General features: G+C 35.3%; 1 protein-coding gene across 14 annotated transcripts in view; it reads left to right on the forward strand.

Moving 5' to 3' along the window:
* Positions 1-22,208, forward strand: part of GPATCH8 (G-patch domain containing 8) — a 102,510-nt gene that overhangs the window by 15,979 nt on the left and 64,323 nt on the right. For 6 of the 14 annotated variants that reach the window (XM_070561813.1, XM_008520609.2, XM_070561817.1 and 3 more), the window contains exons 2-3: positions 8,084-8,158; positions 16,187-16,259. Coding sequence is in view for 2 of the 14 variants with exons in the window: in XM_008520609.2 (XP_008518831.2) it covers positions 8,084-8,158; positions 16,187-16,259 (148 nt within the window). In the remaining 12 variants the exon portion in view is untranslated. Of the gene's footprint in view, positions 1-8,083; positions 8,159-9,163; positions 9,199-13,963; positions 13,982-16,186; positions 16,260-22,208 lie in introns of all 14 variants that reach the window. The other 8 variants (XM_070561811.1, XM_070561808.1, XM_070561815.1 and 5 more) reach the window with 3 other exon arrangements.

The raw sequence follows: 22,208 nt of genomic DNA on the forward strand, positions 1-22,208 counted from the left end.
CCATTGTATGAATGTACCACAGTTAATCAATCTGTTCATCTGTTGAAGGATGTCTTGGTTGCTTCCAAGTTTTAGCAATTATGAGTAAAGCTGCTATAAACGTCGTGTGCAGGATTTTGTGTAGGTAACAAGTTTTTTACTCATTTGGGTAAATACCAAGGAATGTAGTTGCTGGATCATATGGTAAGATATGTTTGGTTTTGTAAGAAACTGCCAAACTGTCTTCCAAAGTGGCTGTACTATTTTGCCTTCCCACCAGCAATGAATGAGAGTTCCTGTTACTCCCATATCCTCCTCAGCATTTGGTGTTGTCAGTGTTTTGGATTTTAGCTTTTCTACTGTGTAGTGGTATTTCATTTTAATTTGCACTTCCTTAATGATATATGATGTTGAGTATCTTTTCATATTCTAATTTGCCACCTGTATATCATCTTTGGTGAGGTGTCGGTTCAGATCTTTTGCTCAGTTTTTTTTTTTTTCTGGCCCTGAGCTAGCGTCTGTTGCCAATCTTCCTCTTTTTGCTTGAGGAAGATTGTCACTGAGCTAACATCTATGCCAGTCTTCCTCTATTTTGTATGTGGGATGCCACCACAGCATGGCTTGAGCAGTGTGTATGTCTGTGTCTGTGCCCAGGATCCGAACCTGCAAACCCTAGGCCGCTGAAGTGGAATACGCGAACTTAACCACTATGCCACCCGGCTGGCCCTGCTCAGTTTTTGATCGAGTTGTTTGTTTTTCTTATTGTTTAATGTTAAGAGTTCTTGTAAATTTTGGATAACTCTCCTTTATCAGGTGGGCCTTTTGCAAATATTTTCTCCCAGTCTGTGGCTTGTCTTCTTATTCCCCTGATAGTGCCTTTCACAGAGCACAAGTTTTAAATTTTAATAAACTCCAATTTATCAGCTATTTGTTATATCGATCACGCCTTTGGTGTTGTATCTAAAATGTCATCACCAAACTCAAGATTACCTAATCTTTTGTTTGCTTTTACTTGGTTTTTGTGTCATTGGTTGAGGCTGCATTTATTTTGGTGGTAAGTGAAAAATGTTATATGCTTCACCACCAAGGATTATTGTCATTGTGGTTAACCTTTTGCTTTGGTGGGAATTGATAGTGTTAATGTTTTTGTATGAACACATTTTAAATGAGTCAAATAGCCTTTTTCTATAGGGTAACTTTAATTCAGTTTAAATCTGCAGATTCATGAAATTTTAGGCCAAGAAATGGCATAAAAGAGTGTCCAGTTCAAGTTCTTCATTTTATGTGTGAGTACACAATGGATGAGAAATATAATATGATTTGTATGAAGTCATACAGCAAGTTAGCAATAAAAACAGCACTTAAAATTGGTAGTAGCCATTTAAAGAACTAAGATGGAAGATGTATTGATAATTTTTCTTGTATGAAAAGTACTTTTTTTTGTTGGTAGTATTTCTCATTCTCTGTGACTTAGTGTTATGATTTCTTACCCTTTAAAAGGGTAAGTTTTAAAACATTGAAAAATTTCAGCAGTTTTTATGCTTTTCAAATGTTGCAGCTGATTGCTTGGTTGGTTTGTTATGGCAAGTCAGATACTTCTGAATGTTGAGAAGTAATCTCTGTCAAATCACTAGATTAGTTATGGGTATTTGTGGAATATTTTTTTTCAGGCTATTTAAAGTGAATTGCTATTACTAATATCAGGAGATACTTAAATTTTAAAAAAACTAAACGTTAGATGTTTTTCTTCAGATAGATTTATCAGCTGCTGACACATTTGCAGAACATTGCTTGCTTATTAGTTCTTGTCCACATAAATAGTCTACACAGTTGTAATCAATGAACTACCACTTTAATTTTTCCCCTTCTATTTAACTTAACAGATTTCTGTATAGTTTTAAAATATTTATGATGGCTCCCAAATTGTTATATTAATAAAACAGTATTAAACTCTTCCCCTGTTGGACATTTGTTTCTACTTTATAAAATATATTAGAGAAATGCCAAAATGAATATATTCTGCATTTTGAATTTGTGATAGCTATGGAAAATGTGATATTCTTCTCTCAGTGTTCCCTCCTCTTGTCTTTTCCTCCTGGAAAAAGAAAGTCACAGAGTAGCATAACAGAAAGAAAGAGCATGAACTTTGAAGTTATAGAGGCTTGAGTTTGGAATTTGGGCTTCTTTACTTACTATGTAAGTAACTTTGAGCATATTTCTTACACCCTCCGAATTCTATATCTGAAAATGGAAATAATGATGCTTACCTTGTTGGGTCATTGAAGGGATTAACTGAGATAATGCCTGTGAAGTACAGAGTGCATGATACCTATTAATAGGTATTCAAAAGATAGCTGTTACAAATGTACTGTTTAGCAAGACCACAGGAGTAAATTGTTAAAATTGAGTTCCTCTCTTGAGCTTTCTTTTCTAAACAATGTTTAATTTAGACTGTGAGTTAGTAAAAAATATCAGCAGGATACTTTTACTTTTTAATGTGTAAATTTGTTGGTTTCATTGAAAAGATCATTTGGTTAAAAATTTTTAAGTTTCTGAATCCATCTGTTTCGGTGTCTTTCACTATTATTAATTTTTCCCATCTAAACTGATCAGTTTTTTAAGTTGGAATTTATTATAGTTGGGATTACATTGTGGATGATTGGTAGATGCCTTTTTTTAAATAGCCAACTTCTCAGTGGCAAAGGAGTGATTCTGGTGTCAATTATTGAGAAGACTGGCAAAAAAATGAGCTGAGCTTGTGGCCTGTTAGGTCTAATATATAAGCTTTTAAAAAATATTTCAGGGGCCGCCCGGTGGCGCAGCAGTTAAGTTCGCATGTTCCACTTTAGCTGCCCGGGGTTCGCCAGTTCGGATCCCGGGTGCAGACATGGCACAGCTTGGCAAGCCATGCTGTGTTGGGTGTACCACATATAAAGTAGAGGAAGATGGGCATGGATGTTAACTCAGGACCAGTCTTCCTCAGCAAAAAGAGGAGGATTGGCAGCAGTTAGCTCAGGGCCAGTCTTCCTCAAAAAAAAAATAAATAAATAAATAAAAATTCAAATACCCAAGTAAGTTTATTGTAAATGGTGTTGATTCAAAAATACATACGGTTTTCAATTTAAATCTTCAAAGATAAACAAAATGATTATGATTTCTGTTAGGGTATTTGAGTATTAGGTATTTAAGTATAAAATTTAAAAGGAAAAAAAACTTGCAGTTAAAAACAGGGCCTCCCTCTCATCTTTTCTCTGTTGGGTACTCAGTTGTCTTCGAGTTAACTCTGGCATCTGCTTCTTATGTATTCTAGAACTGTATATGCATGTTTTTTAGTTTGTTTTGTTTTTGTTTAATTAAAAAATCAGACAGTAATATTGACTTTTATTGTGATATGCCGTTCTGTGAATTTTAACATATGTATGGATTCATGTAACCACCACCATTATATGTTTACAGGACAGGATTTAAACTTTTTTAATGCTTAAAAAATATTTTTTAAGGAGGGAGATGTAGAAATACTGACTTTCCCTTCATATTTCATTTAAAGAAATTATTAAGATACAGTGAAACTCATCCATTTTAGTGTAGAGTTCTTCAAGTTTTAACAAAATGTGTCATGGTATAGCCGCCACCTCAGTCAGTATATAGTCCCAAGCAACCACTGATTAGTTTTTTTCTCTAGTTGCCTTTTCCAGAATGTCATATAAATGGAATCATACAATAACTTTTTGAGTATGGATTCTTTCATTTAGCATAATACATTTGAGATTCATCTATGTTATTGCTTATATGATTAGTTTGTACCTTTTTATTACTGAGTAATAAGTCTGTTGTATGAGTGTGCCACGGTTTTTTAATCCATTTCCCAGTTGAGGGACATTTGAGTAGTTTCCAAACATTCACAGACAGATTTTTGTATGAACATAGGTTTTTCTTTTCGCTTGGGTAAATACCTAGGGACAGTATTGATGGGTTGTTTGCTAATGGTGTGTTTAACTTTATAAGAAACTGCCAAACTGTTTTCTAAAGTGGCTGTACCATTTTACATTCCCACCAGCAATCTATGAGACTTTCCAATTCATGGTGCAATTTCATCAGTGCTTGGAATTGTTAGGTTTTTTTAAAGCCATTTTAATAAAGTGTGTAGTGGTATCACCTAGTGATTTTAGTTTGTATTCCCCTAATGATTAATGATGTTGAGTGCTTATTTGCCATCTGCATATCTTCTTTGGTGAAAGATCTGTTTAATCTTTTGCCCACTTTTAAAATTGGGTTTTCTTACTGTTGTGCTTTGAGAGTTCTTTATATATATTTGGATATAAGTCCTTTATCAGATATGAGATTTGTAAATATTTTCTGCCAATCCAGTTTTTCAATTTTTTTCTTTTATAAATTGTGTTTTGGCATTGTGTCTTAAGAAATCTTTGTCTCAGGGGCCAGCACCATGGCCTAGTGGTTAAGTTCACATGCTCTGCTTCGGTGGCCCAGGGTTTTGCCGGTTCAGATCTTGGACGCAGACCTAGCACTGCTCATCAAGTCATACTGAGGCGGTGTCCCACATAGCAGAACTAGAAGGACCTGCAACTAGAATATACAACTATGTACTGGGGTGCTTTGGAGAGAAGCAGCAGCAGCAAAAAAAGAAAAAAAAAAAAAGATTGGCAACAGATCTTAGCTCAGGGCCAATCTAAAAAAAAAAATGAAAAGAAAAAATCTTTGTCTTGCCTGAGGTTACAGATATTTCCCCTATATATTTTCTTCTAGAAACTTTATAACTTTAGGTTTTACATTTAGGTGTGCGATACATTTTGAGTTTTTTAAAATTATGGTGTACAGTATGGACTGAGGCTTTTTTTTCCTTAAGGATACCTAGTTCCAGCACCATTTATTTACATTACTGTTATTTCTCTATGGAATTACCTTTGTTGAAGACCAGTTAATCATAAATGTATGGGTCTTTTTCTGGACTCAAACCATATCATTAATCCTGTTTTATATTGTGTGTGATAGATCCAGAATGATTTGAAAACAGCTAGCTCTGTTTAGAAATTTCTTAACCATCTCATTTAGAACCTGGTGTTTATTGACAGTGGTTTGTCAATACAGGAGGATTTTCTAAAATGATTTTGTCTACAGATTAAAAGATTTTCCTAATGATTCATTATCTATTTAGAAAAACTTGAGTGATTTCTTGTGCAGTAAGGATGAACTAGAACGTCTTTTCCCAGATGTCCATTTTCTTTTTTTTAGAATTACTTAGTAGTTCTCTAATAATATCTATGTTTGTGCTTTTATTATATCATCTTTGGTAGTGATCAGTTTGGGGGCACTTCTCTTTTGATTTAAAACATAGTTCTCCTAAAAATAAAATCTTTAAAAAAAAAAGGGGGGCTGGCCAAGTGGTTAAGTTCACTTGCTCTGCTTCAGTGGCCCAGGGTTTTGCCGGTTCGGATCCTGGGCGCAGACATGGCACTGTTCATCAAGCCATGCTGAGGCGGCGTCCCACATGCCACAACTAGAAGGACCAACAACTAAAAATATGCAACTATGTACTGGGGGGCTTTGGGGAGAAAAGGGAAAAATAAAATCTTTAAAACATGGTTGTCCTAAGTTAAATAAAGTTTTAATTACTTTAAAAATAGTACCAATTATTGTTGGTAGGATGAGATTATTCTTTTATCATTAAATCTAGAGCTGTAGAGTGAAAGAGAATTACGAGGTTTGGCTGGATATTGGTGTTCAATAACATTGTGAGGTTTGAGTTAATCTAGGTAGTTGAATGTTTATTATTTAGGAGTGGAGATGCACTTTGCAATTAACACCTTTTAAGTAACTGTTAAACTTTTAAATGTTGCAGTAGAAGTTAAAAGGCCAAGAGGCAGGTGTTATTTTAAAGGGATCATTTGACAAAATACTGGAGATTAATTTAAGACAGACTTACATGATTCATAGCTATTTTTTCACTTTTAGTATTTGTTGGTGATTGCTCTTTCTCATTTTTGGAATACCTGCTTTTAAATCTTGTTCCATTTTAAAGATTTGCTTTTTGTCTTTGGCTAACCCACTCCTGTCCTGTTATTCCTTTCTTCTTTTGAGTAGACTCTACTACACAATATTATTTTTATTTTTATCATTTTTATTGTGGTAAAATACACATAACATAAACTTGACCACTTTTATTATTTTAAAGTGTACATTTAGTGGCATTAAGTACATTAACAATGTTGTACAACCATTATCACCACTACTGTCTAGTTCAGAACTTGTTCCTCACTACCACACAATTTTAGCACCTAATTGTTCTCTAATGTTTAGCCACTATATTAAGTTTTAGGGTTGTGAGAAATAAATAGGACTCAGTTCTTCTCCTTAAGGACTTGAAGGAAGCAAGTAACTTAATATTTATAACACAGTGTGGCACGTTGTATGTTAGAGCCCTCTATTGATGTTTCATCTTTTCAACTAAATTTTTACCTTTAAAAAGCAAAGAAACTTTTTGTTAGGTTAACATTCAAGTTGTTGTACCACTCCAGCCACCGAATTAATTTAGGTTAGATTGAAGTCTTTAGTCTTTTGATTTAGGTCCATTTAGGACTCACAAATCCTCATGCCCTCTACTTTGTAACAAGAAGGGAACCTGAAAACATTTTTTACCTGAAGATTAGCCTTGGGCTGACATTTCTTGCAAATCTTCCTCATTTTTTTGCTTGAGGAAGGTTAGCCCTGAGCTAACATCTGTGCCAGTCTTCCTCTGTTTTATATGTGGGTCGCTGCCACGGCCATGGCTGAGGAGTGGTGCTGGTTGGCACTCGGGATCTGAATCTGCAAACCCGGGCCTCTGAAGTGGAACTTAACCACAAGGCAATGGGGCCAGCCCAGAAAACTGATACTCTGATTTAAAGCTCTTCCTTTCTAATGGATCAGGAAGATCAGAGAAAACCATGATTAGAGAGAATGCCCTAGTTGTCTGCAGCTGTCCTCGATTGAACTGTTTTGACTTACTATAGTTACACTGACAGCTTGCTTGATAATGGTCAAATGCGGTATTATACAGGCGTGTTTATCTCTCTTGGCAGATCATTTTAGGAATAAGCTGCATTTGAGATGCTGTGTCAAGAGATTGTCTTTTTGAATTTCTTGAAACTTGGAAGTTAGCACGTGATTTTAAAGTTGAATGTTTTAGGAGTTTTAGTTCAAAGCAGTGTTATCAACATTGAACAGTATTATGATAGATTTTACTTGCATTCTTCTATTACTATGAGTTATTTTCTTTAGTATAGTATTGTTTATGGAAAGTAAAACACAATATAGCCCTTGGGTTTTTTTGGTTTGTTTTTGTCTTTTTCCTACTTCTCTCCAAATCCCCCCAGTACATAGTTGTGTATTCTAGTTGTGGGTCCTTCCAGTTGTGCTATCTGGGACACCGCCTCAGCATGGCATGACGAGCGGTGTCATGTCCATGCCCAGGATCGGAACCAGGGAAACCCTGGGCCGCCGAAGCGGAGCGCGCGAACTTAACCACTGAGCCATGGCGCCGGCCACGGCCCTTTGTTTTTTAAGATTCTGCAGTCTTCCTAATATAGTCAGTCTAAGAAAGAGTTGATATCCCAAATGATAGATAGTGTTTTAGTTATCAATTTCAATGCCTGTCATAGGAAGAAGAGTTCGTGTTTGCTAGACCTAGACTTCTAATAAATTGTTTTTATAGATCTTGAAAAGTCTGAATTTGTGGCACAGTTTTGGTTGTCTATTGAAAGAATGAAAAGTTAGAAATAACCCCAAGTTTAATTAGGGTATTAATAATTTTGGCCTTGGGGCTGGCCCCGTGGCCAAGTGGTTAAAAGTTCACATGCTCCGCTTCGGCGGCCCAGGGTTTTGCTGGTTCAGATCCTGGGCGCAGGCATGGCACCGCTTGTCAGGCCATGCTGGGGCGGCGTCCCGCATGCCACAACTGGAAGGACCCACAACAAAAAATACACAACTATGTACCAGGGGGCTTTGGGGAGAAAAAGTAAAAAAAATAAAATCTTAAAATAATAACAATAATAATAATAATTTTGGCCTTTATTGCTTTTGAAAAGTAACTGTTGTCTTGTTTTTGCAGGGTAATCACTTTGATCAGTATGAAGAAGGACATTTGGAAATTGAACAAGCATCACTTGACAAGCCTATAGAATCGGTAAGATGATCAGTACTTAATTTTGGATCATAACTAGTTAGGTAGTGTTCGTGTGATACTTGATGTGAATGAAGTTAAGCTTATTAATAACTTATAGTACAGTTTAGAGCTGTTTTCTTGCATGCCCTATGGTAATCAAATAGAGTTTGGGATGTAATCTAATATTTAATATATCGGGAAATTAGTTTGAAAAATGTAGAAACAATTTAGAATTTTGATGGAAAAAATATCATTTTGGCCCATACTGATATTCTGTTAAAGATAGCAAGTTAAAGTTTAGTGTTTTTGTAAATTGAATAAAGGAGTAAAATGTATTTTGATCCTTTAAAAGCTTCACCTTTTCTGGGCAACACATCATGTGTGAAATGTTCCATTAAGGACAGTTAAGAACTAATATGTTTTACTTACCAGACTCTTGTGAAACATGGTAAATTTGGTTTCTGTAGCTTAAGAGATATCTGGTTTTTGTCAAAAGTTGATTCTTTCTCCCTCTTCACACAGCTTAGTTTTGGACATAGATGCAAAGCAATAGAACAAGATTTATTTTCCTGACTCTTAATTTTTAAAAAACCTTTAGTTTTTGAATACTATTTTAATTTTGAAAGCCCTTTATTTTCAAATTATACATTCCTTTGTTAGAATGTCTCAACTTGTTAAATACTTGTCAGTATTTGATGTTTGTGCTTAAGTATTTAGTAAGGATTTCAGTGATTATTGGTAAACTTGAGTGAAAAATGATCAAGAGAGAATCTTTATCTTTATAGCAGTTAAGACAATTCCCCTTTTCCTTTAAGAAACACCAGCTTCTCTACCCTTAGGAAAATCAGGCAATTTAGAGAGCACAGATATTTGAACTTTAGCTTTTATTTTCATAACTGTAACATAGTAAAGGATCAACATATATTTATGTTCCTAATTAGGTTGGTGTTGTGTGTGTTTGTGTGTATGTTTAGATGTTTACAGAAATTTACACAACTTGGGGTGTTCGACATTTTTCTTCCACAGCAGTTGGCCCATATTAGCTAAGCAGCCATGATCTGGTTTGTATTGCACGGTCTGCCTTTTTTTAATTTCTTCTCTAGGGTTTCTTTTTCCCCCACCTCCCTTTCTTATTTCTGTTCTTCTGGTCCAGTGAACACTGCATATAGTACCTTCTGTCTTAATGTGCTGGCATGATGCTAGACTTAGGCATGGCAGTAATTGATGACGCATGTGATAATGCTGCAGAGGGAGAATTCACATCTGATGTTGTGCTGAAGCCCAGTCTTGTGTTTTGACTTAAGGATAAAATGCCAAGCCCACTTTGCTAAGTTAAAAATCACTGAAGTTTTTGCCTTAGTTCCGTGTCATCTTGGTAATTATCATGAGGCAGAATTTTACAATGAACTCTGTAGGCCAGCTAGATCAGTATCTTGTACTTGAAAAATAATTTATTTTTTCCCTTTTAATTTAAATGTCTCTCTGGGTCAAAGTTTAAGAACAGATAGCTGTCAGAAGCAAGGCCCAAGTACCATATTCTACAAGGTACATGGTTGATTAATATTCTTATACAAGCTATTATTCTGTGGGTACTCTGACTCAACAGTAGCAGGAAGTTTAACTAACTAGATTTGCAGACCAGTATTCATTATTACTATACTCAACAAAGATTTTTAAAAAGCACTAAATTAAATGATACTTAAAATTATGTAAGCCTTTTTTTTAGGGCTACATTTTAAGGTTTTTGGAAAATTCATTCCTTTGGCATGTGAGACTAATGCTCTTTTTCCTCTCACACTGTCCAGGATTTTTTCCAGCACATGTCATAGGGAGAACACTATCAGAAGACAGTCTGACTGAGTAATCATTGTTGAGTAATCTCAATGAGTAGGAGTGGAATTGATACATGCCTTTTGTTAAATAGTTTTCTCTTCACTGAAAATAGCAAATGGTAAAATACTGGTACTGGATATTTAATTTTTTTAATAAATAAGTGTATGTTTAGAGATGTATATTAATTGTATTTCTAATGAAAATTTACTTCTGAAACACATAAATATATGCATTATTTGTGATGTGGTAGTTTAGGTAGTAGGAGGGGCTCCATACCCTGCACTGTGGTATAAAGAAGTGGGACATACAAGTTAGGAGGGATTTTATTTCTGTTATCAAATCATTTGGGGATAAATTTAAAGTTTTTAAAGATCTCCTAAAATGATTGGCAACAAAGTAGGTAGTGTTGTGCTGCCCCCCTACCCCCCCAAAAGAAGAGAAGTGCCCACCAAATAAGTATATGTTAGTTATATGGCTGGCTATATTGAACTATCTTGTTTTTAGGGGGAAGTGGCGTTGCTTCTAACAGAGAGAGTCTCTGCTGAATTAAAATCTTTCTCTGCAGCAATATCTATTGAGAGGTGCTGACTGTTTTGCTACAGCATGCAACTCAAAAGTGGCTGGAAATAATGCAGCTTTGGGAGTCTACAGATCATTGCAGGAGCTAAAGGTCTAGTCATTTTTTTTTTAACAAAGGTAATCTGCAGCAGCTGGTAACCATGGAAGTTTCTGCACAGGTTTGTGCCAAGAATATGCCTGTGTGAAGGGTTATTGTGAGTATAGGATTAAGGTCTTTTGTAATAGGGTAAGTTTGTTGCAAACCGGCAGGATGGGAAATGAGATACAGAGATGCAATAATGCATTATTCTTTTAGTAAACTTCTGAAGCCTAGATTTGTTAGTGAGCTGTTACAGATATTCAGTTTCGATCAGGAAATGTTGAAAACACATCAAAATCCAGCATTTGTAAAGTATTTCATAATCTTTGTTTTAAAGTTTTATTTCCTCTGCTTTATTTCAACCAACCAGATATCTTTCAATGAAATTTCTGGTCAAGAATAAAGCACTATTCTAAGAAAATTATGAAAGAATTGCCTGACAGCTTGATTATCTGAATTAAAGAGAAGGTGGAAAGTACTAACATTTTACCCTTAATTGCAAAAAACTTCTTAGAACTGAATTTTAATTTATTGTTTTGTGAGATTCTTAGGTGCCAGCCATTATGTTTTTGACCTCTACATACTTAAAATATTTAGAAAACAGATAAAATTGTAATCTAAAGCCATAGCCCAGAATAGGAGTCCACCATAGTTCCAAGAATTGGTTGATATGATTTAGGATATATGATCCTTTATGAGCTTTACCATAGAAGGAGGAAGAGAAATCAGATGAGAGAGAGATTGTAAGCTATACAAAAGGCAAAATGCCTGCACCATAGATTTAAAATATCTTGTCATTGTTGCAGTTGGACGTAAAACTACCCATTAGTTGGTCTTTGTTCTACCTGACTGATTAAAATCCTGTCTTTAGAGTTGTCAGGTTGACTGAAGAGGTTTTAAAAATTAATATGAGTTTTCAAACTCCATTTGCTGATGTTTACTTTGCTCACCTAGGGATTTAGAAGTATATGTATAATTGGGTTTTGTCATGTTGCCTGTCTGTTTAGATCTGTGGACTCCACTAGTTTCCAACTGTAACTCTCTAAGACTGCTGATCTGACAGTTGGCAGTGACCATCCATGGACTGCACTACAGATAACGTGCTTCTTGGAGCTGAATGGTGTAGCATTACTATATGGCTTTTCTCTCTAGTCTTCATTGTGTCATCTGTAGTGAGCTATATAGATTTTTTGTTTTGGGAATTTTTACAACTTGTTGTTTGCATGGGTTCACCTAGTAGCATTTGGTTTTTGCTTATAGAGTCTTTAATACACAATCGGCAAAGCTTACAATCCACTCAAGAGACTTAACCATTTTTGTCATTGTTGAAAGTGGGCTAAATGGTGTAAATTAAATGTGGCTGTCTACTAAAAGAAAATTCAGCATGGAATTAATATTCATATAGTCACTGACATAATTGTAGTATAGTTTTCTCTTGAGACATGATATTCTATTTTCTGCTATAAAAACTTGGAATCAACCCCATACAATAAAGTAAATTTTTATCTGTGTTTTGGCAGCCTCCCAGTATACAAATTGGTGGTGCTATTGCCAAAATGATCGTTGTTCTGTGATGCTGTACAGCTTATGGAGCAGAGAAAAGTTCCTGGGGAAGTTTTCTAGTTTCTTTTTAATTAATACATAAAGATATTGAGGAATGGCTGAAACAATTAATAATCATTTTTTCCCCTAGTATTGTTTTTTCAGCATATTGTTAGTTGTTTATAATACACGTTTCTTGCTTTCCAATATCTTTGCTTTTAAAAATTATACCCTCCTTTCTCACACATATAATAGAGGGGAACAAAGGATAAAAATGTAGCATTTTAATTATACATTTAAGTTTAGAAATAGAAAAAAAAAAGTAAAGGCCAGCTGAGGTAAATCTAGGTGAAAAAAGTTGGGGTTTTCAGCTTAGCTTTGTGATTTAACCAGAACTAAGAAGAACTTCATGCCCAACCACAGAAAATGCTGCACAGCCACCATTTTGGAGTCTTGGGCACAGAGAGTTACAAATAGGTTGTGGGAACTCTCTATGAAGTGTGTGGAAAACCAGCTGTTTGACTGCTTCCCTTGGGCAAAGTTCAGTTGTTTTATTAATTAGTTTAAAATTAGTATTTCCCTGCACTTCTTCCACGTGCGTTTAAATTATAAACACCCTACCACTGTCATGCCTCTTTGTTAGTCTTAAACCAGACTGTGTTAAAAAAATTTTCTACAGTTTATTTTTGGTTCTGTGAGATTATAATTAAACCCCAAATTATGTATTTTATTTAAAAGTTAAAAAAACTGAAGGACATTTTAGTCACTATTATAGTGATAGAAATAGTAAATTGTCACTGTTTTAGAAGTAAATTTAGTGCTCATTGCCCTTGTTATGCCTAGATTACCTGTTTGGGCTATAAATTACTTACTCCAATTTACTGTTATTAATAGCATCCATGGGAATAATTGGCAAAATCACAACCCTAAACAGAGTAGATGAATTATTTTCACAGGCTAGTGACTGAGTCCCTTATTTATCAGTGGAAGTTTAGTCGACATTTTGATCATTTCAGAGGTAGACAAGTCTGCTTTGTTCTTTGTTATAAGATATTTTGGTGTGCCCTCCTTGCTTTAATCATCATCCTTAAGCCTGTTGGATTTTTGATGAGTGTTTATAAAACTTTTTTCTTTTTTTGGTAGGAAAAGGGACCATACTGAGTACTAGCCCTTTCTGCAGAGTCACAGAGCTGCCTTTTTTCCTCCAAAAGTAGGTAGTCTGGAATGATAGGAAAGGTCTAGATTTTCTGTTAGTCATTCACTTAATCTAGGAGGTTGGTGAGAGGAAGAGGTTCCGGGAGACATGTCTGTTGTTTCTGTTGCATTTGTTGTAATCACAAGGACATAGAGTGGCATGTTACTTTTAATATAGCCCCTGACATTTCATTCCATATTCATACTTAGGAAGGTAGATTTAATTAAAGAACACTTTTCACCTATAGTTTTAGAAAAGAAATGCTGCTGCCATTTTGTATTAATAGCTTTTTTTGAGAAGGTGACAGCCATCTTGAGTGGTTTTGTAAAAGTGGTGCTAATGTGTATAACCCCAAATTTTTCTTTTTTCTCCCTCTCCCTTTAACATTTGCTTTTCCTTTCACTGTTGTCAGTCACAACACGCTGCTCTTGAATCTCTCAGCTGGTCTTGACTCGTGAATTTACTTATGCTTTCACCCTTCTTTAATAAATACATTAATTGCAAGCAGTGAATTGAAAACAAGACAAAAAAAAAAAAACGACCATTAGTGATTGGACAGTTTCTTACTTTGTGTTACATTTAACTGTTCTTTTGACAGCCCAGTTTTTAAAGCCAGGTTCGTATGGAAATGCTTTCACTCCACTTGCACTGCTTTTGGAAATAGCATACTGCTTCATCTGTCTGTTTATTTTAGTGCATTCATGATATAACACAGTCAGCATAATGTCTCATCTCCACTTAGCCAAAGATTGAGTTTTGTTAAATAAAGGGGGCAACAATTTTTGTCAGCATGGTTTAATACCCTAAATCTCTGTGCCAAGTATAGTTGTAACATTTGTCTATTAAAAGATTAAATAACCATTTAATCAACTACATAATCTTAGAGTCATTCTGCTATCCTTGTCCTTTCCATAGTTGTTCAGTTGTAGAAGTTATGATATAAAATAAGGATTTTATGTACAGGTAAGTTTATTTTCGTAGTAATATAATAAAAGCCTCCTTACCTTTTCATTTTCTGCTAACATTACTTGTATTAAGACTTAATTTTTTTTTTTTTTTTTTTACAGTCAAGTTATTTATAAATAGCCAGTCAGTCCTGGTTAAGGGGATGCTTTTCTTGACAGTTCAGTTGGGAAGAGAGAAGGGAAGAAAAAGAGGCAAAAGTGTTGGATTAAGTTTTTGTGATAATAATGTGGAAGTCATACCTGGGATTACCCGTAATCACAGCATTTTCTGGTTCTTTCAGTTCCTAGCAAAAAATAATTTCTAGTGACATTTTGTGCACCACAATGATTTTGTATATATATGTTTCAAACAACGGTATCTTTAGAAACAAGTTTTTCATTATCCTTTGCCTCATTTTTGTTTTTAAAAAGGTGTCCTGATCTTTTTTCCCCTCCGATCAATGAAATAATTGGCTGCTCAGCACAGTTTCCAGTTTGCAGGCTGTCATAAAGTTGTAGAAGGAAATTGTCTTTTTAAAAAATTTTTTAAAACAGAGCATTGGGAAGGCTTAATGTTTCTCTTTTAACTTACTGTCAGAGAAGATAACAGTAAAATAATAATTTTTCATTCCTCTGTAACTCCAAAGAGCATTTTGCCATTGAGTATTGAGCCAGAGATAAAAAGCAGTTTAATATGAGATTCTTTATTTTAATTCAGAGATTTATGGTTTTATAAATTGGTTTCAGGAGATGGGTTGTTTTCCAATGGTGATACCAAATTAATACTATAAATTACATTTTAATGCATATAGGACACTTTGTGTTTATAATTTTTAAATGTTTTCCTTTGGATGAGTAGCATCTTTTTATCTGATGCAGTTAATGGTTACTTTAGCTTTGTGTCCATACTTCACAGTATTTGTAAAAAGCAAAGAATTGGACAAAGGTCTGCAGAGGTTTCTAAGATCTTGAACTCTTACGCAGAAGCTGACATTTAATTGTTGTTTCTGGTGTCATTTCATAGAATTTACATTGAAATACCTTTTCCAGTGTGCTCCTAGGAAGATGAGACATTATGTATATTGGTTTTTTCCCCCTACATGCACTAATGGTTCTTTACTGTTAACTTACTGCTAGGCCTGTTTCATTCTAACATTTTAGCATTTTTGTTAGATTACATGTTGAAATGCATCACTCAGTCTGTGCTTGAGCTCATTTTATTTTTCTGTTTAATCAATTTAATTTCTTGTTTTACTAACTTCACTGTTTTTTCAGTTTAATATTGGCTGCATGCTAGTTAAATATTTATATTTTTTATATATATATATTAAAAAACCAATCAAGTCTAGCCTGGATTTTGCTCTGATTGTGTTTTCATTTCTAGTGGTGGGGCAGTCTTACACTTACAACTTACTTTGTATCATGAAAGCCTGACACATAAACAAAGTAACTAAACACAATGTAGATTTTCTTTAAAAAAAAAACTCTTAAAGTGGTGCTGTCTAGGTGGTGGATATGATTGTATAAGTACCTTGATTTTATGCTTTTTAATGTTAGTTTTAAACTTCATAAATGTATTCTTCCCCATTTTCCCCTTCCCTTTTTTCTCCTTTTTAAAGTGTTATGTGCAAAAGTTGCCCAGCACACCATCAGAAAGGACCCTTTATCCCCTATGTTCTTCCCATTATAAAATACTAGCCAGCATTTCTTTTTACATTAATGTCCCTTTTATTGGGCACATTTACCCTATTATTAGCACTTTTTTGCATGCATATATGTAGAATTATCTCTTGCTCATCACCTGTTTAAATGTCACTAGGAAGGGAAGAATATATTATTGGAATATTTTTGGTTTGTCTCTCTGTTCTGTCTGTCAGGATAATATTGGACATCGCTTACTCCAGAAACATGGGTGGAAGCTGGGCCAGGGATTGGGAAAATCTCTTCAGGGTAAGTTTTTTAAGTGTACAGAAATTTAAAAAAAGAAAGAAAACAATGTTTCTGATGCAGATCTTGTGCCTGAATATATTTGTTGTCTTTTTTTAAAAAGTGTTTGGTTTTTTCCTCCTGCCTTTCCCCCTTAGAATAGTCTGTTTTTCCTCTAACTGTATTGTACGTCACTTTTAAGCTAATATTTGCAAGAGTAAGCTGCTATGTCATGAATACTTTCAGACCAAACATATTGTGTATGGCTCACCAGTTTTAAATTGTTTTGGTGGGGATGATGGGTGGGTGGAGTAAAAGACGTTCATAGTATCCGAGTGTGCTTTATTTGTGTCATTTAGTGATGTCGTATTGTGGCTTCAGTATTATAAAGAGAACCATTCAATAGCCGAATTTAATTTTTGCCTTCCTAAATTCTCCCTGAAGCTTGTGATTGCCCTGGAGATTTTTTTCTCTGTACTCAGAATCCATGTAGTAGTAGAAAAGTTAACCCACATGAAGTATAAAATGGAAGCAGAGGTTTTCTAGGGCTTTCTGAGCTGAGAGGCCATTTCTCAGGTTCAGATCAGGCTCTGGAAAATGTATGGCTTAGTGTTTCCATTATATTTATTTTTTCTTTTACCTGTACTAATTATTTGGATAAAAACAAGATACTAATATGTCTGCTTCCGAGTTCTTGCTAGTTGGAAACTAACCAGTTACATTCACTTTTTAGCTCCTTCTACTCAAGAGCTACTGTTTATTCTTTGCAGATGTAAACACTACCTCAGAAAATGATGGGAATCACTGCACTTCTGCATCTGGTCATGGAGGGTCTCATTGTGTAAAGGGATCTTTGGGGAGAGGTGTGCTACTGTTGACTAATTCTTTAAATTTTGGAAGTAGATTTCTCCAGTTTGGAGGGGAAGTCTAATCAGTTCAAGTGTGTGTGTGCTAAGGGGCACAAGAGGACAGGGCATGAAGCAGGGCATTTCAGTCTTTAAAACTTTGGCTTTTTAAATTACATTTCTACATATTCTATTCAGTGATGACACAAAGGAGATGCTCAATAAATATATTTCAAATTAATATTTATTACTAAGCATTAACCTATTCTTTTGGGGAGATTGAAAGATTTGATTACCATTAAACTTGTTTTCCCAGTGGTGCAAGTATTCATTGCTAACAGTAAAAGAACGCTCTATAATTAAGAGCAATTTGTATGCCTTAGACCCTAGATTTTGTAACAATCCAGAAGAGAGGTAGGGTAATCAGGACTGAAATAGAAATGACTTCTTGATAGAATTTGTCCCAGTGGTTTGCATAGTTATAAGTGCTGGGTTGAGTTGAATGGAGGTGATTGCTCAGAAGAAGATCTGAAGACTGGATTTGATCTTTCCTTAGTATTTGAAACATCTCTTCCTATCAGAGATGCCCAGGAGCACTGTTGATTGTTAGTCTCTTTGTTCAGGCACACAAGGGAGTAGAATTTGGGACATTTCATAGGGACTGGGGCTAGCAGATCTGTTTGAATCCCCAAAGTTTCCATTGTAAGCATCAGAGACCTTTTAAAGTACAACTGGAACATGCAGAAAGAATGAGAGACAGAGAGTGAGTTTAAGAAAGGAGAGGTACATGAGGATTTTCCCCTATTTTTGAGTGATAGAAAATTATTATTATTTTATTTTATTTTAAGAATACTTTAGAATTTTGGTTCTCTTTAAACTTTGAACTCCTTGAAAAGAAGAATTAGGTTTTATCCATTATCTACGTCCATTTCCATGGTAACAGGCGTATAATAAGCACTCAGTAACTCATAAATCCATTATTCATTTAAAAGACAAGGGAAATTTGAGGCTCTTCTTTTTTTTTTTTTTTCAGTTGTGGTAAGAAACATAACATAAAATTAGCATCTTAACTTTTTTTGTTGTTGTTGTGGAAGATTAGCTCTGAGCTAACCCATCTTAACTATTTTTAAGTGTACAGTTCAGTAGTGTTAACTAAATTCACATTGTGGTGCAAAGCCGATCTGTTTTGAGTGGCTGGTACAGTGTCTTTACCCTTCAAAAAGAATGGAACCTTATTCTATTACCAACATTAGAGGGGGAGTTTAATTGTCTTGTAAATGGCTCTTTATTTTTCAGTGTCAGATTCAGCAGTGTGCAGGCATTGTGCTGGTTTCTATTACATAGCTCTTTCTGTAATACCAACATGGTCTGACCTAGAGTATAGCCACATTTTGGCATATTGAGGTAATTCATGACAGATTTTTTTTTTTGAGGAAGATTAGCCCTGAGCTACCATCTGCCACCAATCTTCCTCTTTTTGCTGAGGGAGACTGGCTCTGAGCTAACATCCATGCCCATCTTCCTCTACTTTATATGTGAGACACCTGCCGCAGCATGGCTTGACAAGTGGTGCCTAGGTCTGCACCCAGGATCCAAACTGGTGAACCCCAGACCACAGAAGCGGAATGTGCAAGCTTAACCGCTGCGCCACCAGGCTGGCCCTCAGGTTTTTTCATTGTACCAGACCTTTGCTATAAATAACCACTGAAGAAAGCCCTATTGCTTAGTGAAAATAATAATACCTCCTTAATATTGCATAAACTAGTTACTGCATGTAATTTCTAGGCTCACAGCTTTGTAAGTTTTTTGTATTTACTAGTTTATTGTCAACTTTCACTTTTCCTTTTTATTTGATTTTAAGGCTGTAACGTCTTTAGCACATAACCATCCACTAAAATTTAAACCTGATCTCTTTGGGATTTCTTGTTAATGTTTAAAAATTATTTTGGCCCATGCGAGCTTTTTACAAAGACTTCCAGTCCTTGGGGTTCCGGTGCAGATATCTTGTTACTGGGTAGGTGGGGGAATAGGGCATGCTGACTCTGGAACGAAACTGTCCGTGGCAGGATAGAAACTTGTACTTTGTAAGGTGGGTTTATTTGTATATTTGAATTTCTCCTATTTGCCTTTTGTTCTCTCTTAGTATTTATTAAAATATTTCAAAAGTTAAAATAAGAGCTTTTATTGTGTGTAGCAGATAAATGATTATTAGTATTTAAAAAAAAAAAGACCTGTAGAAAAGATGTTGACGGTATCTGAAGGAAACAACACAAAGAAAGGCCTGTTGATGAGAAATATTATGGACAATTGCTTATTGTGGAGGCAGAGGATATGTTTAATTTGGAATAAAGCAACAGTGAATGATAGTTGTATTTTGTGGCAGTTGGACTGCATTTGGTTCTTGAATTGTTTTATACCCTTCTAACAGCTTTGAAATGGAATGAAATGTAGCTCCGAATCTTTATTTTGCTGTAAAATATGTTTAGTCAGTAGATGTAACCCAGAAATGGCACCTGAACTTCCTTCGTTACATTGTCTAAGAGCTATTTGATGATTTGGCTGGGTTTTTGGTAACAAACAAAAGTTCAGCCCCTGAGAAAAATGAATGGGGTTTGATGTTATTTCACATCTCATCCTGGTTAGAAGGTTCAGTCAGTAATAGAAACCAACAAATATTTAGTAAGCTAATAATGTATTCTAGTTATACTGGCTGGAAATAGCATAAGCCATGGGCAAAGTAGATAAGACACCATTCCTGCTCTTCAGGTTTATTTTCCAATCCCCCAAGTCTTGGTTTTTTAACTACTGTAGACCTTTGAAGCTTTCTTGAGGCCAAGGACCATGTTTTATACTTTTGTATATTCCTTCCATGCTTAAAATTAAGTATGTGATCAATCTGAATATTTAACTGACAAATGGCTTCACGTTCCTTGAGAGTAGGTATTCTCATTTATTTTTTTAAAGCTAATTTTTATTGAGTTTGATAGTTTACAATCTTGTGAAATTTCAGTTATACATTACTGTTTGTCAGCTGTGTTGTCGGTGTACCCCTTCACCCTTTGTGCCCACCCCCCTTTCCCCTGGTAGCCACTATTCTGTTCACTTTGTCCCCATGTTTAAATTCCTCATATGAGTGGAGTCATACAGAGATTGTCCTTCTGTATCTGGCTTATTTCACTTAACATAATTCCCTCAAGGTCCATCCATGTTGTTGTGAATGGGACGATTTTATTCTTTTTTATGGCTGAGTAGTATTCCATTGTGTATATATACCATATCTTCTTTATCCAGTCATCAGTTGCTGGGCACTTAGGTTGTTTCTACGTCTTGGCTATTGTAAATAATTCTGCAGTGAACATAGGGGTACATGGGACTTTTGGAATTGGTGACTTCAAGCTCTTTGGATAGATACCCAGTAGTGGGATGGCTGGGTCTTATGGTATTTCTATTTTTAATTTTTTGAGAAATCTCCATACTGTTTTCCATAGTGACTGCACCAGTTTGCATTCCCACCAGCAGTGTATGAGGGATCCTTTTTCTCCACAACCTCTCCAACACTTGTTACTTTTTGTTTTGGTTATTTTTGCCATTCTAATAGGTGTAAGGTGGTACCTTAGTGTAGTTTTGATTTGCATTTCCCTGATGATCAGTTATGATGAACATGTTTTCATGTGCCTATTGGCCATCCATATATCTTCTTTGGAGAAATGTCTGTTCATGTCTCCTGCCCATTTTTTGATTGGGTGGTTTGAGTTTTTGTTGTTGAGTTGTGTGAGTTCTTTATATATTATGGAGATTAACTCTTTGTCAGATATATGACTTGCAAATATTTTTTCCCAGTTAGTGGGTTGTTTTTTTGTTTCAATCCTGTTTTCTCTTGCCTTGAAGAAGCTCTTTAGTCTGATGAAATCCCATTTGTTTATTCTTTCTATTGTTTCCCTTGTCTGAGAAGACATGGTGTCTGAAAAGATCCTTTTAATACTGATGTCAAAGAGTGTACTGCCTATGTTTTCTTCTAGAAGCCTTATGGTTTCAGGTCTTACCTTTAGGTCTTTGATCCATTTTGAGTTTATTTTGGTGAATGGTGAAGAAGAATGGTCAATTTTCATTCTTTTACATGTGGCTTTCCAGTTTTCCCAGCACCACTTACTGAAAACACTTTCTTTTCTCCATTGTATGCCCTCAGCTCCTTTGTCGAAGATTGGCTGTCCATAGATGTGTGGTTTTATTTCTGGGCTTTCAATTCTGTTCCATTGATCTGTGCACCTCTTTTTGTACCAGTAGCATGCTGTTTTGATTACTGTAGCTTTGTAGTATGTTTTAAAGTCAGGGATTATGATGCCTCCAGCTTTGTTCTTTTTTCTCAGGATTGCTTTAGCAATTCAGGGTCTTTTGTTGCCCCATATGAATTTTAGGATTCTGTGTTCTAATTCTGTAAAGAATGTCATTGGGATTCTGATTGGGATTGCGTTGAATCTATAGATTGCTTTAGGTAGTATGGACATTTTAAATATGTTTATTCTTCCAATACATGTGCATGGAATGTCTTTCCATCTCTTTATGTCATCATCCATTTCTTTCGGGAAAGCCTTGTAGTTTTCATTGTATAGGTCTTTCACTTCCTTAGTTAAATTCACCCCAAGGTATTTTATTCTTTTTGTTGGAATTGTGAATGGTATTGTGTTCTTGAGTTCTTTTCCTGTTCGTTTGTTATTAGAGTATAGAAATGCTACTGATTTATGTAAGTTGATTTTATACCCTGCAACTTTGCTGTAGTTGTTGATTATTTCTAAAAGTTTTCCAATGGATTCTTTGGGGTTTTCTATGTATAAGATCATGTCGTCTGCAAACAGTGAGAGTTTCACTTCTTCCCTCCCTGTTTGGATTCCTTTTATTCCTTTCTCTTGCCTGATTGCTCTGGCCAGGACCTCCTCCAGTACCATGTTAAATAAGAGTGGTGATAGAGGGCATCCTTGCCTCGTTTCTGTTCTCAGGGGGATGGCGCTCAGTTTTTGCCCATTGAGTATGGTGTTGGCTGTGGGTTTGTCATATATGGCCTTTATTATGTTGAGATAATTTCCTTCTATGCCCATTTTGTTCAGAGTTTTTATCATAAATGGCTGTTGGA

Source organism: Equus przewalskii, chromosome 10, assembly GCF_037783145.1.
Source record: "Equus przewalskii isolate Varuska chromosome 10, EquPr2, whole genome shotgun sequence".
Classification (NCBI taxonomy): Eukaryota; Metazoa; Chordata; class Mammalia; order Perissodactyla; family Equidae; genus Equus; species Equus przewalskii.